Here is a 16,408-nt window from a genome sequence, read left to right as displayed (position 1 = left end):
TCCTCACCTCTCCCCATCCACACCTGGGTCCATAAGTTCCCTGAGACCGTGAGCCATGCCTTTTCGCACACATATACACACGAACACGGATGCCCAGCGTGGCCCCGTTCTCAACACACAATAGCTATTCGATGTTTGTTGAATGAATAACAAATGACCAACTCATTCCCCCATGATCCCTGGCACCTGCAGGCTGCTCTGCAGATGACAAAGCATGCCCCAGTGTTTAGGGCAGTGCTACCAATGCACTAAGAGATGGGAAAGGTGGGAGATTTGCAGGACTTGGAGGAAACTTCGCAAGCACATTGCCCAACCCTCTCATTTTACAGATGAGGAAACTGAGGCCTAAGGAGGTGACCTGCCAAAGCTATACAGCACAGAAGAGCAGAGCCTGAGCCCAGCCATTTCTCCTGCCTCACCATGCTGCCTCTTCTCACTGGAAGAGTGCACCAGGGCGGATGTCCGGCCCCTAGCCATCCCAAGCCTGATCCCAGCGGCTGGAGGGGGTTGGCCCAGCCCCCAGCCTGGCTCCCCTCCTCAGCACAGGCTGCAGCCACTGCGCCAAGCCTCCAGTCCACAGCCCACACGCCCAGTCTCCCAGGGAGGAGGGCAATTAGTTTTCATTGTGCGCTCAGCATCACCAGGGCTGGAGGAAAACTCTGTGTTCCCAGCACTCCAGATCAATGTGGGCCCCGCAGGTTAGAATTCAGGGTGCAGGCCAAATGGGGACTGGGAAAGAAAACAGACAACAGTCAGAGCCTATGAGTGAAGCAAAGTGACTCCCACCCCCAGGGCAGAGAGACATAGCAGGGAGCCCTGGGGCAAGGGGGCCAGTACCTCACCCTGGCTTGGGGAGGAATGGACCAGACAGCAGTGCATGAAAGCCAGAGAGATGAGCCAGTGAGGGGACACAGAAAAGGAAGGCCATGAGGAAATGCCATCTTTCCCCTTCTACAACCTGGATGTGCCCTGGATCCCTGTATCACCTCCACAGGCCCTCACAGCAGTGCTGGGGAAGGGAAGGGAAGCTGGAGGGTGAAGAGAAAGGAGGTGAAAGGGAGACACTGCCTATGATTGGCTCTCTTTCCTCTTTGAGGGGCGCACAGCATCTCCACCAGCAGCTCTAGAAGGGATGAGACATTGTCAAAAGCCACCAAGAGTCAAGGGCAAGAAGTCAGTCTGCCCAGCTGAGGGCAATGCAGGGATTTCAATGTCCCCGCGTGGACCCCAGTCCTCGCTCTTCTTATTGCACTGTCAGACAACCGCCACGTCAGGGGATTTAGAAATGTGATGGGGATTTCACAGCGCAACGGGTCCAGCCCTCGCAACCCAGCACCACTCTGCAGGCATGGAAACGCAGGCCCAGAGGACAGGGGCTTCTCCACATCGGCACACAGCAGCAAGATGTCTCCATAAATCGAAGCTAAATCTCTGAGGTCCCACTCCAGGGATGCTGACCGCTGGGTGGGTGACTCTGAGGGTCGAAACTCTCTCTGGCAGTCCCTTGCTGCTCCAGGGGCGGGTACGAAAGGGAGAACTTCTCCCAGGGCCTCCGGGGAGACACTTCTGCTGACTGTCCCCAAGGAGAAAGAGGGAAGAGAAAAAGGGAGGGTACCTGCAGAATGGTGACCTTCAAGAAGGAAGCCAGCCTAGGGGACTAGTGGAAGGCAGAAAGAACGCGGGGCATGGTAGGGGCCAGAGCAGATGTCCCAGGGGAGGAGTGGTGCAAGGCCCTGCCCCTCAGCCCCAGAGGAGGGCTAGCCCTGCTCTCACTCAGGACAAGGCGTGAGTGTGAAGAGACTCTTGCCTGTCCACACTATCAGAGCTGAGTGGGGGCAAAGGCAGCCCCCTTGGGGACCCCACCCTGCTACTGGACTTTAAAACAGTTTTTCTTTGGTCACGATTTTGTCGATTGATTTCTCTGTATGGAATGGTAGTATTTCCTTGATCTAAAACCCTCAGTCTAGCCCCTTCTTTTTTCTGCCTCACATTTTGCCTCCAGCGATATGAAAATGAACTTGGGGAATGGGAAGGCCCTGGGGTAAGGGGGCTGAGGGGCTCTTCACTAGGCAGAGACGAACCCCAGTGCTGACACAAGCCCTTTCCTTTTCCTGGTTTCTCTTACCCTGGAGGGCAGCAGGCAGAAAGGGCTTTGTGCCTCTTTGAACCATTTCTGTACCCCCGGTGCCTCACATGGAGCCTGGAGCGAACTTAATCAATGACTCTAAGGGCAGACAGGGCTCCGTCCCACTAGGATGATGGGCTAAAGAGGGGATTCTTGTTCCTGTGGCCAATCTGGAAGCTGGAAGCTGTTAGAACTGGAGTGAGGATTTCACCAAGGAGCTCACAGAGAGAACCGGGGCAGGTGGGGCGTGGGAAAGAGTGGGGGCGGCCTGGAGCGAGGGGTACTCACTCCAGCACGTCGCGGTTGAACTGCTTCTTGCTGTTGCCCAGGAACTCTCCAATCATCTGGCGGCTGAGGCCCTTTCGCTGGAGGAGGAAATGGGCCACACCAATGGGGGTGTCAGGGATGAAGCCGCGGGAGATGAGGAACTGGATGCCCTTGTCTGGGTTTCTGCAGGTGGGGTGGGGAGAAGCAGTAGAGAGTAAGCCGAAGCCATCCATGACTCTTTCTTCCATCTTCCACCCGTGGAAGTGCCCAGAGACTCTTGGAAATCCAGTTCCCTATCCGAAGCATCTCTCACCAAAGCCTCAATCCCCTGAACATCCTCATGCAGAGGATAGTGTGTGACCAGAAGGAGGACAGGGTAGATCTGGAAACAAAATGAATCCCAGAGCAGGTGGAGGAGAAATGCTCTTCTCTGCACCTTCCTCCTGTGTATTACCCCGGGCCTGCGCCTCCCCCTACCCATATCTTGTTGTCAATATGCAGGTTTCCACTGCAGACTCCCTGACCCTGGGGAGAGGGTGCAAGAAACAGAGGTGAGCTCTCCACCACACCCGCTCTTCCCTTTGCAAGCTTTGCGGCCATGCTGCTCCCTGAGCTGTTTCTCACTGGTCTACGAGGAGACAAGCACAGAAACACAGCGTAAGTGCTCAGAGCCTTTCATAACGCTTTGACATTTCCGGGACAACCAGGCATGTGATTTTTTTTCTAGCAACCCATTTTTATTGTGATTTACAAAAGTATTAGCCCACAATGTATTTTCAGGGGGGTGTGGGGGAACAAAACTGGTCCTGCATTATGCATAGTTAAGAACGACTGTCTTGAGGGAGATGAGTATCTGCATAAATTTTCATGTGCATGGAGAAGTACCACTATGGAGGGGCGTGGTTTGGAGTCAGATCCGCCTTCCCCTTGGTCTGCCAAGTACTAGCTGTCTCATTGTGTGCAACTCGTCTTACTGGTGTGAGTTAACAGCATGGTAATGCCTCTGTTAGATACTGTTAGGAAGATTACGGATGCTTTATGTAAGGTGAGCTATGAACAATAGCTACTTTTCCTAGACTAGGAGCCCCTTGAGGGCAGGGGATGTGTCCTACTCACCTCTGTAGTCACAGTGCCTGGCACCCAATAAATAACAGCTGAATGAATGAATGACCAACCACTGAGGCAGCAGAGATGTGCTCTTGGCTCTAGCTTATGAAGGAAGGGGTGAGTGGAGGATGGAGACCAGTGCCTCCTAGACTTTCCATTTCCACGGGAGGGGCAGGTGTGCTTCCTTACCTCTGTGCACATTTGGGGCAGGACCTGTCCGGGTCTCGTTGCGGTCTCTGAGCTATGGCAGTCAGTCATTTCTCCCCGGTTCTCTTTCTAGTCTGCCTCTGCCTGCTTCACACTCTGTCTTCCTCGTAGGCCCCCCTGCCCCCCTGCTCTCTGTTGTCATTCTTTACAAGGGGCCTCTCCTCCCTCCCCCACCCAGCCCCGCATTTCATCAATCCAGGGAGCTAATGCGGTTTCCCTGGCTTCCTATTCCACCCGAATGATTGCTGCCCAATCCTCAAACTGCCTGGACTGTTATTTACTTAATACTGTCTTTTCTTTTACATTCTCTTCGTGTTAAATTGTAAGTTGTGAAAGCATGTGTTAGATGTGTTATCTTTTCCTTTAATCTTACTTTTAAAATAAACTCAGAATGCTTAAAAATAAAATGCGTACTTCCTTAAACATGACCTCAGGGATCAGGCACGGCACAGATGAGCCTGGAGGACCCTGGGATGCTGTGGGAAGTTATCTGGTGCCCTGCTTGGTTGAGGGGAGGTGCCCCTCCTCCTTCCCTCCCTCCCAGGACGCTGGGGCCAGGGCTCACTTACATGTTGAAGAGGTTGAGGCCGATGCGATAAAGGCGCTTTCGCAGGGTGTCGGTGGAGAGCGTGGGCGACTTGCAGCTGGCTGGGTTCTCGCAGTGGTAGCGCGGCAGACTCAGGATCATGGCCTGCAGGGCCTCCTTGGAGGCGGAGGCCGACACCTCTGAGCCTGACTTGGCAGACTTGGTGGACATGCTGCTGCTGCTCAGCTGCTCCAAATTGCCTGCCTCAGCCTCGGCCCCTTTCCCCACCTCCGCTGCCTCCTCCTCCTCCTCTTCCTCCTCTGGTTTGGCTGCTGTGGCTTCATCCACCACCCCACTAGCCCCAGGCTCTGTGCACGTGTCCTCCGCTGACACGTCTCCCTGGCCCACGGCGGAGGCTTCCAGGGCCTCCTGCCCCAGGGTCTCGCCCTGCTCAGCCTTGCTTGCGGCGGGCTCTCCTGTGGCCTGGGTCGTCTGGGCGCCCAGGCAGTTGGCTACGGACAGAGCGGTGGAGGAGGAAACAGAAATGTTCTGGTTGGCGATCTGTACAGTGACGTCCCGGAAAGCCATCATGAGGGTGCCGCCGTGGCCCGGGGGCAGGCCGGGAGTCTCCGTGGCCTCAGCCCCAGGCCCGGGGCCTGCGCTCTCAGGCTCCCGCATCTCTGCCTCCAGGCCTGAGGTCCCCGCGGCTGCCTGCAGGGCCTGGTGGAGCTGATAAGCGCTGCTCTCCTGCAGGGAGCACATGGTCTTGAGGCTCCAGGTGCTGAGCGCGTCGTCGATGGACTTGGCCAGGGATTGCACCTGCTCGGTGAAAGAGTCCTCCAGCTCGGTGAGGGTGCCCGCAAAGGTGGGCGGCAAGGAGGGCGAACGCACCAGGGGCAGTCCCATGAGGCCGTAGCCCTCCATGAGCGCTTTCTCCGCCACCAGGCTCTCGGCGGTTGGTGCCCGCACCTTGCGCAGGGAGATCCGCCGTGGCAGGCGGCTCTCCAGGAGTGAGTTGCGGATTTTCTCGAAGTTCTTGCTGAGCTGGTATTGGCGGAAGGCGGTTTGGATGGTGCAAGCGGCGCGCCGGGACACGAGGTGGCCCCCGTATTTGTGTTCTAGCATTTCAATCTGCAAGAACAAGGACAGAGAGGAGGAAGGGCTCAGAGGGGAAGGGTGGTCAACCCTTCTGAGGGGTGGGAGAGTCACCCTGTCAAAATTGGGCGGAGCTTAGGATGCACAGCGCTGGGCATTTAATATTATTTAAAAATAATAAACAATGAAAAACAGAAATGCTAAAAAAAACCTTCACGGCTCCTCCTGCTCCCTTACTCCTCCCCAGCAACCATGTCTCTGCACTGGGGTAGTTCTCTTTCCCTGGGTAGAGACTGGGGTTGGACCATCTCCCTTTTCCCAGTACCAGGTAGGTTCTCAATGAATGCGGATTTGCTAAAAAGTTGACTGAATGTCCCAAGAATGGGTGTCCTTCCAGGCCATCATTGTTAAGAGTTCTCCAATTTGAGTCAACTCTGTTCTTTTGATAGGAGCTGTCCATCCAGGGCAGGGCTGGGTGGGGTGAGCTTGGGGGCATGGTACCTCACCTGGGCAGATCTGATCCCAAGAAAACTTCTGTCAGGGGGCCAGTGTGCCTCCTCTCAGCTCTGTCCTCCTGTCCATGGGATTTTTCCTCTCCGGTTGCTATGCTCTCACTTTTCCTCCCTATTGAAACGCCTCAGGAAAGGGCTGGGAAGCTGTGACTGAGCCATGCCCCTAGAGGCTCCTGCCTTTAAATAAGGGACAAGGTCTATGTGAAGGTGATGGGCTTAAATGGTGGCATCCTAGACTCTGATCAGCCCTCAGAGAGGCTTTGGAAGTGAGAATGTTTGTGGGCCCTGAAATTATGTCCCATTCACAACCAGACATGCCACTTACACATGGTGTCCTTCCCGAGCTGAGAATTGGGATGAGTGTGCTGAGATGAACTACTCAAGGCAAGAACGACGACGCCACTCCTGTGTTCTCCAGGGATCACAGGTGGGCAGGGGTCCGGGTAGAAAGGCCACACTCCATCCCTCAGCACAACACTTCAGCCCACTTCCTGCTCCACTGGAGCCCCCAAAGACTGCAGCCAGAATGAATCACTGCCTCCCACAGCCCAGCCGTGCCCTCTGCTCCTTCCCTGCAGGGCGTGATGGGTGCCCCACTACCGGGCCAGCAGAGGAACCCTCTTAGCCCAGAAGACCTTGTGAATACAACCCCAATCCCAAGGACAATCCCAGGTAAAATGGGACATCCTCAGTGCTCATCTTCAGTGCTTCCAGCCTGGCCATTCAGTGCCCTTCCTTATTCTCATACCTGGGGCCAGTGTGCCTCCTCTAAGCTCTGTCCTCCTGTCCATGGGCTTTCTCCTCTCTGGTTGCCATGCTCTCACTTTTCCTCCCTAATGAAACCCCTCAGGAAAGGACTGGGAAGCTGCTGTCTTCCCTGACATCCAACCTTACCCTCGGAGTTGTTGGAACTTATGCAGATTAATGTATGAATGGCGACTAAGGCTTCCTATATGTTTTCTCCCAAAGGTGCTTGCATTTCACAAGGGAAAAGGCCCTGAGCAGGAGGAAGCTCCCGGTGCTGTCACAATCCCCCTTGGGATTGTGTTGGAGGGCTCTTCAAGGTGCTCTGAACCACACCAAGTGTATTCCTCATCTAGTGCTGTATAACACATTACCACAAATCCAGCCACTTGAAGCAACACCTGTTTATTTCTCATAGCTCTGTGAGTCTAGTCTGGGTACAGCTCATCTGGTTTCTCGGCTCAGGATCTCACCAGACTGAAACCAGGATGTCAGTAGAGGCTGCAATATCATCTAAGGTGTGGGGTCCTCCATCAAGCTCACTCTTGTTGGCACAATTCAGTTCCTTGCCATCACAGGACTTAGGCCCTCAGTCACTAGAGGTTGCCTGCTGTTCCCTGCCATGCTGTTCCCTGCCTTGTGGCCCTCTCCATAACCTGGTACCTCACTCCTTCAAGGCCATCAGGACAGTGTCTCTCTGGGGCTTCAGCTTCATTTACAGGGCTAACCTATTACCTCAGACTCACCCTGGATGATGCTTCTTTTTATTAACTCTAAATCAACCAGTTGGTAACCATCATGTTTACTCATCCTGCCCATACTCAAGGGAAGGGGATTACACAGGATGTGTGTACCAGTGTGGAGGGGACTTGGGGCCATCTTAGAATTCTGCCCACGGTACGAATTGAACAGTTGCCCACTTGATCTTTACTCAGTATGACCTCATGCACCTGTAAGAGAAACATACTTGCCTCAGAGGCATTCTCTTCCTGCTCCTGCAGAAATAATGTAGTTTGGCTCATTCTCCCTACTGAACTTTGACACGTTCCCTGAGGCCTGGAATGGGGACTTGGCCTTGGTTTAGGCAGGAAAGTCCTTCCCCAAGGGGAAATGTAGAGAGGAAGGGAACTGATCACTAAACTATCTCCTTTTCTGTCAATTTCTGTCTGTCACGCCTACTCAAGCACCATGAGAAACTGACAGATTTCACATTTCTTTTTTCTTTCTTTTTTTTCTTTTTTGAGATGGAGTCTCGCCCTGTTGCCCAGGCTGGAATGCAGTAGCACAATCTTAGCTCACCACAACCTCCGCCTCCCAAGTTCAAGCGATTCTCCTGGCTTAGCCTCCTGAGTAGCTGGGATTACAGATACGCAACACTGTGCCTGGCTAATTTTTGTATTTTTTTAGTAGTTACTGGTTTTTGCCATGTTGACCAGGCTGGTCTTGAACTCATGACCTCCGGTGATCCACCCGCCACGGCCTCCCAAAGTGCTGGGATTATAGGCGTGAGCCACCGTGCCTGGCCAGATTTCACATTTCTTTCCCACCTGGCCTATTTGTACTTCTAGGGAAACCCCAGGCCCAAGAGCATTGTTTTTCGGCATAAGATGCTATTGGCAACACAGGGAAGTTGTGAAATCCATTGCTTGAGATGCTTCCAAAATCATGATGGGGTCCACGCCCTTGACATGGCGTCATCCCACTTGGAGGCAGAACACTGGCTGACATAACCCTAGGAGGCTCTGTCTACTTATGGGCAATGTCTATGCTTCGCTCAAGCAGGGAAGAAAAGCAGATTTTAAATTCTTGAATCTGTCCCATCGCGTCCTCCATTAGACATCAAGCCCCACTAGGGCAGGTTTTGCCTACCATGGTCACTGCGGTCTCCTCCAGCGCTTGGACAGTGCCCAGCACATAGTAGGCCTCCAGTGAGTATGTATTGGACAAATTAATTCCAAAGTTATATTTGTGACTCTCAAAAACCTTCCTAATCTGACCCACAGCCGGTGCTCTCCCACTCCTGGTTCCTTTGTGTGTTCAGCGCACCCTCCAGGTGCTCATTTTAGTCCCATTTCCTTCCTCCTGTCTGCGGCTTTGCACCTGCCCGCAGATCCTCCCAGATCTCCCCAGGCCACAAAGTAACTCTGCTGACTCTCCTGCCTCTGGGGCACTAGCCTACTCCCTTTCTCCCTATTTTCCACCGAACCTCATGGAACACTACCCTCTGCCTCACACCAGGAGCAAATGCCAGATACTGACCCAGCCTGGCTGCTCTGAGCCCTGCTGCCTGGCTCCTGCTGCCTCCCGTCTCAGACAAGGGCGCTCAGGACGAGACATGTTCATCTGAGGCCAACCAGCAGGGAAGAGACAGATCTAGGGCTTGCTGCTCAGCCCCACGGCCCTCCTCAGACTCCCTCCCCACTCCTTTCTGCAACTCTCCCCAGCATCCATGACTCAGTCTATCCTGGTTGTTCTGTCTCCCTACAACCCCTTCATCCTGTACTCTGGCCATAAAACCCCGACATGCGCTGATTACAAGTCACATGGGTGCTACTGCCAGTCTCACACACGTTTTAATTTTCCCCATACACTCTGGACCTCATCCATGGCCTCTGTGTTGGATGTCATCAGAGGAGCCTGTGACAGGTGATAATTAACAATGAATTAAGAGGGGAGCTGCGTCAAGCAGAGCCTTCTGGGCCACTGGAAACGCGCTGCCCAGGCTGATACCTTCTCAGCCCCATCTGCCTTCCCTCTGAGGACCTGGTCCACTCTCTTAACTTCACTCTACTTGGATGGGCTGATGAGCAGGTAGCAGATAAGGGGAATGCCCAACCCCAGATCCCTGCTAATTGGTCTTGGATGAATTTAACATCTCAGACTCTCAGTTTTCATATCTATTAAGTGGGGTTTATCCTGCCGACCCTGTGTCTTCTTGTGAGCATTAAATTATTTCATGCAGCACCCAGCACAGAGCAGGAGCTTAGTAAGTGGTAGCTGCTTAACGGTGACAGTGATAATGACGGAAATGACTCCCAAGCCTCCATTCCTAGCCTTGATCCCACACCTGCATTTCCAGCCTGTGGATCCTCTGTCCATCCAGACTCAGCCACTGTTTTCCTACCTCACCCAAACCAGCTCTTGCTAACTTCCTTATCGGCCTGACGAGCACCAAGCCTGGAAGCTTGCCTTGTCCTGGGCACTCATTTGCCCTGTCCACTGTGTAGCTCCTGCCCAGCGCCCCCCACACCTTTTGCGATCATCCATGATCTTCCTTCCAGAACGTCACCACGTAGGGCTCTTGGGCTTCCCACTTGGAACACGCCAGCAGCATCCTCATGACCTCTGTGTCCTGCCCATTCCCACTGTGACCTTACGCTGCAGAACCAGAGCCAAGCTCTCACAGAGCAGGTGTCAACACAGGCCTTTCTTTGTTTGAGAACCATTACCCCAAACAGGTAAAAACACTTCTTGCTGGTTTTCCAATCCTAACAATCTGGCTGGGTCACAAAGTCCTACTCCGAAAAGTCCACATCGCTCACCAGTTCCTGTCTGCTCTCCCCTCCCAACCCCAACAAGGCCCCCTGCTTGGGCACTCATTAGCGTTAACTCGCAGCCTGCAATGCTCTCCCCAACCTCAACTCCCAGCCTCCCCTTTCCTCCAGGTAGAAATGTCCTCTTCTTCGAGACCTATCTCAAATGTGCCTGGTCCATGCAACCCTCTCAATGCCCTGAACAGACAGGGTCTTCCTGCCTCGGGCCCCAACTTCTCTTTGACATTCAGTTTTCTTTCTCCAGTAATCTTTGTAGCGTTTCTCCAACCCATCCTTCCCTCCTTTTCCCTCCCCCAGGCTCCAACAGAGCATACATTATTCACGGCATCAAATATGTCTTAGTCATCCTGTCCGGCACCCAGCACCTTAACTGGCATGGAGCAACTGCTCCCTGAGTAACGCTGGAATTCAGCTCTGGGCTCACCACCACGTGTCCCAACCCGCCTAACAACCATCTCCCAGTGACCCCAGGCTTGGCCCTGCCGCGCCCCCAACCTGCACTGTCCCCTACACCTTCCTCCCCACTGTGAGTCTCCATATGCAAGCCTGGAGCCTGAAAGTCGGAAGTTCTGCTTGCCAGCTGGTGTCTTCCACCCCCTGCCTGCATTCGTCATCATCCCTGATCAGGCAGCAGAGCTTCCCTGGACAAGCGCCTCACCCAACCCTGTCTGCCATCTTAACTGTTCTTATGATAATGTAAATACCTCTCACCCAACCCTGCCACAGTGACTGAACTTGTGGTCAGCATACTCCTGGCCCCTAACCCCCACCGCTGTAACTGAACTTACTCTGTAACACCCCCGACCCCCCCAAAACTCCTCAAACCTATAAAACCAACTCCTATTCCACCGCCCTTTGCTAATGCCCTTTTCGGCCTTAGCCCACCTGCACCCAGGTGAATAAACAGCCATGTTGCTCACACAAAGCCTGTTTGTGGGGGTCGCTTCATTCAAACCAAGCGTTTTTCAAACCCACCCTCCATGCCCAGTGCCACACCCTGCTCAGAGCTCTCACAGTGGACTGCTCATCACAGGTAAGACATCCGTCTCTGCATCTCTTGTGCCCAGTGCTGTGCCAGACCTGTGGGTGAGCTGAATAAGCGTTTGCAGACATGAACTAAACTGAACTCTCTCCTGAGACCCCCAGGAAATAAAAATCCAGACTCTCATCCAGGTCTGGGCTTGGAACCCAGGACTCCATCATTCTTCCTAGCCCCTGCGTCCTTGCAGGACCTGGGGACTCAGTAATGGCCCAGGTCAGCTCCATTCACGACAGCTAGGCCGTCCCATCTACCCCAATCCCATTCTGAACTGGGGCCGAGTCAGAGAGCAGAGAGGTGCGGGAGGGGAGACAGCCCTGGGAAGGAGGGGTCTCTGGGCCCACTGGCCAGGGAGCAGCTCTGCTCACTTCCCTCTAGACCTCATGAATCATGAGGAATGATGGCCTCGCCTCCTCCCAAGAGAGCAATTTCTCAGCTTCTGCCAGAAGAAGCAGCGGCAGGAACCGCGGGGGGCTCCGTCTCTCTAATGAGCCTCTCAGTGTTAATTAGAACATGCTCCCTTTTTACAGGTTGCTGCGACAGCTGAGCCCGAAGAGGCCGCTGAGAGATGGTGGCCAAGCCAGAGCCGGGGGGGAAGAGCCGCTAGCTGGGGAGCAGTACTGAGGAGTGCCAGCCACGTATGGGGAGGCTTCCAAATGTGAGCAAGGTTTACTCCCATCCAAGACTTCCCAGTTGAGACCAGGAAAGCACAGCATGTTGTGAGCCTCCGGGACGTGGCAGGTGAGCCCTGGTGTGAGGCTGAGGAGCAGAGAGACTGGGGAGGCTGGTGCTTTGCGAGCGTTCAGAGAGGCCCATGGGAGCCTTGGGTCTGTACTGGGCAGGGCTGTGGCCTCCCACAGTGCAAGGGGGATCACGCCTGCTCTGTGTGCCCTCATCCCAGCCTGCGGTCTGGAACATAGCAAGTGTTTGGCACGCAGGGCACTGAAGCCTTCCTGGGAGTGGGCAGCTAGGTAGGCATGGGGGATGTGCTGTGACTCCACTAGTAGTGAGGTCATGAGACTCTCCAGTGGAGCTGCCCCAGGAGCTGGCTACGGACTCAGGTTGGGCTGCCTGCCCTCCTCATGCTCCACAGACCCTGTGTGCTGGTTCCATGGGGCGTGGTCCTCACTGTAATGCCAAGAGCTGGCGGGAGGTACATGGGCTACGGAGTCCATGTCTTGGCTGCAGGACTTCCTAGGGCTGTGTCCTGGGGCAAGTCATTTAACATCGCTCATTCTTAATCTTCCCATTCCAGAAATGGGGACAGTAAAGGTGCCGACCTTGCAGGGACATTGTGCAGACCCGAGGAGGTAACACATGGCAATTGTGAGCCTGGGCCTGACAGAGCTGGTGCTCAGGTAGTAGCACTGGTGCTGGCCCCACGCCTGCCCGCCACTGGGCTATGGGCACCCCGATGACTAGGCCTGTGTCTTTCACATCATGGCGTCAAGGCCTAGCACAGGGCCTGAGACAGAGCAGCTGTGCAGTGCTGTTCCCTGAACTAGATGAACCGGGTGGAGGGACAACCCTTGGAGTGCCCTGTCTTCACCACTATCCTCTGAAGCCTGGTGCCCCGGTGCCTTCTGTGCCCATGGTAGAAATCTCATCTTCAGCCTGGAAGGGGCCAGGAGGTCCTCTGGTACAACCCTTGGTTCACACATGAGGAAACCAAGGCCCAAAGAGGGAAAGTGACTTAGAAACACAGCCACCACATCTCCCTGGAGAGGTGCCCAATGGCGAGGCTAGACCCTGAGGCTTGGGGTATGGGGATCTGTGGGAAGGGGCTGCTCTCCAGAACATGGCTCTGTCCAAGACCTGGCTCCAGAAGTGGGGCCCAGATTTTACTGACCACAGCTCCACAGCCCCCTGGCCTGGGCAGCTCAGAGAGCTCTGCAATTCAGATGGCCACGAAGGGCACCAACAGGATAAAAACTCCCTAGAGGGCTTGGGGGAATTTCCACATCACACCTGGGCCCGCTATTTCCTGGCCACAGCTACTTTCCTAGAGGGCTCCCCAAAGGGACCAGCATGCTCCCTCCTTACCCTGCCCTAGGTTGTGTCCCCCAGGACTTCTGGGGTGGGGTGAGAGGGTCGAAGGCAGAGGGAGAAGGGGAGAAGAGTTGGCGGGAGGACGGTCTTGCTGCACGACTCAGATCAGGTGCTGGGGACGGGGCCGATAGGGAGAACAGGAAGCTGGAGGGCAGGCCTTGTTTACTCATTCGCTTGCTTGTGCCTTCGTTTGTATGTTCCTTCCCTGCTGAGCATTTCCCAGGCACCCAGGACTGTGCAGGGTGCAGGGCGGCAAAGGTGGGTGAGAGGAGGGCAGGGCCCAGCGCATGGCTCCAGGAGCGCTGGCTCTTCACGCGGGCCATGCAGCACCCTGCGGGGGTCCTGAGCACCACCTGCTCAACTCCACACAGCCCTGAGAACAACATGGTCTGTGCTTTTGAGGGGACAGCTCCCACTCCCAGGCAGCACAGAGGAGGCGTCAGGCAATGGGAAAAAGCATGTGCCTTGCCTGTGACCTGAAGTATGAGCAGAGGTCTCCCAGGTGCAGCAGGCAGGGTGGGGGACAGGCAGGGAGTATCCCCGGGAGAGGAAACAAAAAACACATGAAGGCCCAGAGGTGAGGGTGGCTGGAGAGTCAGGACAGCAAATGGAATGGCTGGAACCCCCATAGGGCTGGGCCTGTGGCAGGGCAGCTTGGAGAGGCCTCTGTCTTGCACACCGTGAGAGCCATCAGAGGCTTTCCCGTGGATCAGCACGGTCGGAGGTGCACTTTAGGAAGATGACTCAGCTGCAATGTGGAGGTGAGATTGGAAGAGGCACGGCTCAGAGCAGGGGAAGCACAGGAGGTGTCCGAAGGGGCGCAGGCAAGAGGGAGGATGGCCGGCCTCCTCAGGCAGGGGCCGTGGGGAAGGCAAGAGAGGGTGGGATTTGAGAACTGTGGAGAGGCAGCCTCAGTGGGGCTTGGGGCTAGAGCAGAGGTGAAGGAGGGAGAAGAGCCAAGAGCCAAGGAAAACACTCCTGGGGGTCTGGACTGGCTGACAGAGGAGGCCTGGCAGGTTGGTGGGCTGAGGAGATAAGATTGTCCAACACTTCTCCCAGGCCATGGAACACAGGATGTGGCTGGTGGAATCACTGCGACGGAATACCAAGTCTTAGATCTCAAAGAGACCTAAGGCAGAGTCAGGCCCTGGCCCCAGGCTGACTCTTTATATCACTAAGTGATCATTTCCCCTTCCTCATCCTTCCAGCAGCTTCTTTGCCAGGCACTGCACCAAGCGCTGAGAATATAATGAGGACGAGGTCATGCACCTGCTTTTCAAGGAGGGGGGTCAAGTGAACAGGATATGCTGACACAGGGCTGAAGGGCTGTGACGGGGACACCTCGGTGCTGTGGGATCACGAAGGGGCATCCAGTGCAGGCTTGGGAGGCAGGGAAAGCTGCCAGAGAGGAGGAAGAGGCACCTAAAGCAAGTCCTAAAGCAAGAGAAGGCCAAGTGCAGGGGTGTGGAGGGAAGAGGAAAATTCAGAGATCGAGGCTGAGGAAAGAGTCCTGGAGATGGGAGGCAGCTGAGGCCAGAGAAGTCAAGCAACTTGCCCAAGGCCATACAGCTCACGGCAGAAGAGAGAAGAGTAGGGTTCAGCCTCCTGTAAATGAGTGCCATGTTTCCAAGAACCTTGCTCTAGCCTCCCCAAGCCTTACTTGCCCCCTTCCCCCAACCCCCAGCCTATACTTGATCTAATGGGATACACGGGTCAGGGGACCCAAGCTATTCTCCTAGGCTGAGAATATTTGGGAGAGGGCCCTGTTGCACCCCCTGCCAGTCCTCACCTCACCTGACTCAATCCGGCCAACATGCAAAAGCCGTCTATTAGAATTATGCCCCCACAGAAAAAGTCCACAGTGCCGACCGGAATCCTACGTTACGCCCAATATCACACCCAGTCAAAACCAAACTAACCCACCTGCCTAAGACAACACACATGCTTCCCCTAGTGTTACTGACAGGATACTCCTTAAGTGGAACCGTCATCGCTTTCAGGGGCAGGTAGGGAGCATGGTTTTTTTTTATTGGTTGTTTCTTGGTACCCTACTCCCTTGTTGCTTTACACAGGATAGTTATTTTAAAAAGATACTCACCCGGTGAGCTCTTACTATGTCCAGCACACTCTGCTGGATGCTGGGGAAGGCACCAAAATGGATACAAAATGGTCTCTGGCCTCAAGAAGCAGAGGACCTCTCATCTGGCCAAGTGGCCCCCATATGTCGCAGATGGATATTTACCCAGCCCTGCCTGGGCACTCACAGAGACAAAGAACTCTCTACCTCACAGACAGGGCATTCCACATTTTTAACAGTCTTAATTGTTAAGTTAAAATCTTCTCCTCCTGCCAGGGGCGCTGGCTCACGCCTGTAATCCCAGCACTTTGGGAGGATGAGGCGGGCGAATCACAAGGTCAAAAGATCAAGACCATCCTGGCCAACATGCTGAAACCCCGTCTCTACTAAAAATACAAAAATCAGCTGGGCGCGGTGACGCACGCCTGTCAATCCCAACTACTTGGGAGGTTGAGGCAGGAGAATAGCTTAAACCAGGAAGGTGGAGGTTGCAATGAGCCTAGATTGTGTCACTGCACTCCAGCGTGGCGACACAGCAAGACTGTGTCTCAAAAAAAAAAAAAAAGAAAAAAAGATCTTCCCCTTCTATAGCTTTCATATATTAGTACCACTATTTTTGGCTGGAATGATAGAAAATAGAAAATACATCGAATCATTTTTCACATGCAGCCCTTCAATATCTAAAACTTGTTTTCCTGTCTACAATTTCTCCATATAACCCCAGCCCATCCTCCTGCTCATTAGGAACCTCAGGGTCCTCGTTTCCTCCTGTAAATGCAGCCTCCAGAACCAAGCTCTGGATCTCGAGGGTCCCTGACCATCAGCAGTGTGGGGCTGCCGCGGGTGCCTCCCTTCTGTGGGGCAGTGTGGGCCTCCCCTGAAGGGTGTGAAACCTGCCCTCCCTGCTCCGCAGCCGCGTCCCTGCTCCTGATTCGCCTGGAGCTTACAGTCACCGGAAACCCTAAGCCTGTCTCTCAGGCTGGAACCTGCGCATGTCTTATGCTAGTGCTGGGGGCTTTTCAAAGTGAGGAGCAGAATTTTAGAGTTTTCCATATTTCGTCTGATTTTTTTTTTTTTTTTTGAGACGGAGTTTCGCTCTTGTTACC

The 16,408-nt window shown here is 54.4% G+C and overlaps 1 protein-coding gene across 6 annotated transcripts in view; it reads right to left on the bottom strand.

Annotated features, from left to right (window-relative positions):
• The window catches only part of IQSEC3 (IQ motif and Sec7 domain ArfGEF 3), a 109,134-nt gene that overhangs the window by 33,962 nt on the left and 58,764 nt on the right, over positions 1–16,408 (bottom strand). For all 6 annotated transcript variants that reach the window (XM_017545392.2, XM_017545393.2, XM_017545395.2 and 3 more), the window contains exons 4-5: positions 4,276–5,363; positions 2,414–2,575 (exon numbers count right to left, since the gene is read on the bottom strand). In XM_017545392.2, coding sequence (XP_017400881.1) covers positions 2,414–2,575; positions 4,276–5,363 — 1,250 coding nt within the window. The remainder of the gene's footprint in view (positions 1–2,413; positions 2,576–4,275; positions 5,364–16,408) is intronic.

The sequence above is a fragment of the Cebus imitator genome, unplaced genomic scaffold (genome assembly GCF_001604975.1).
Source record: "Cebus imitator isolate Cc_AM_T3 unplaced genomic scaffold, Cebus_imitator-1.0 Scaffold179, whole genome shotgun sequence".
Taxonomy (NCBI): domain Eukaryota; kingdom Metazoa; phylum Chordata; class Mammalia; order Primates; family Cebidae; genus Cebus; species Cebus imitator.
The sequence above is the reverse complement of the archived record's forward strand: the minus strand, read 5'-3'. Positions and strand labels throughout refer to the sequence as shown.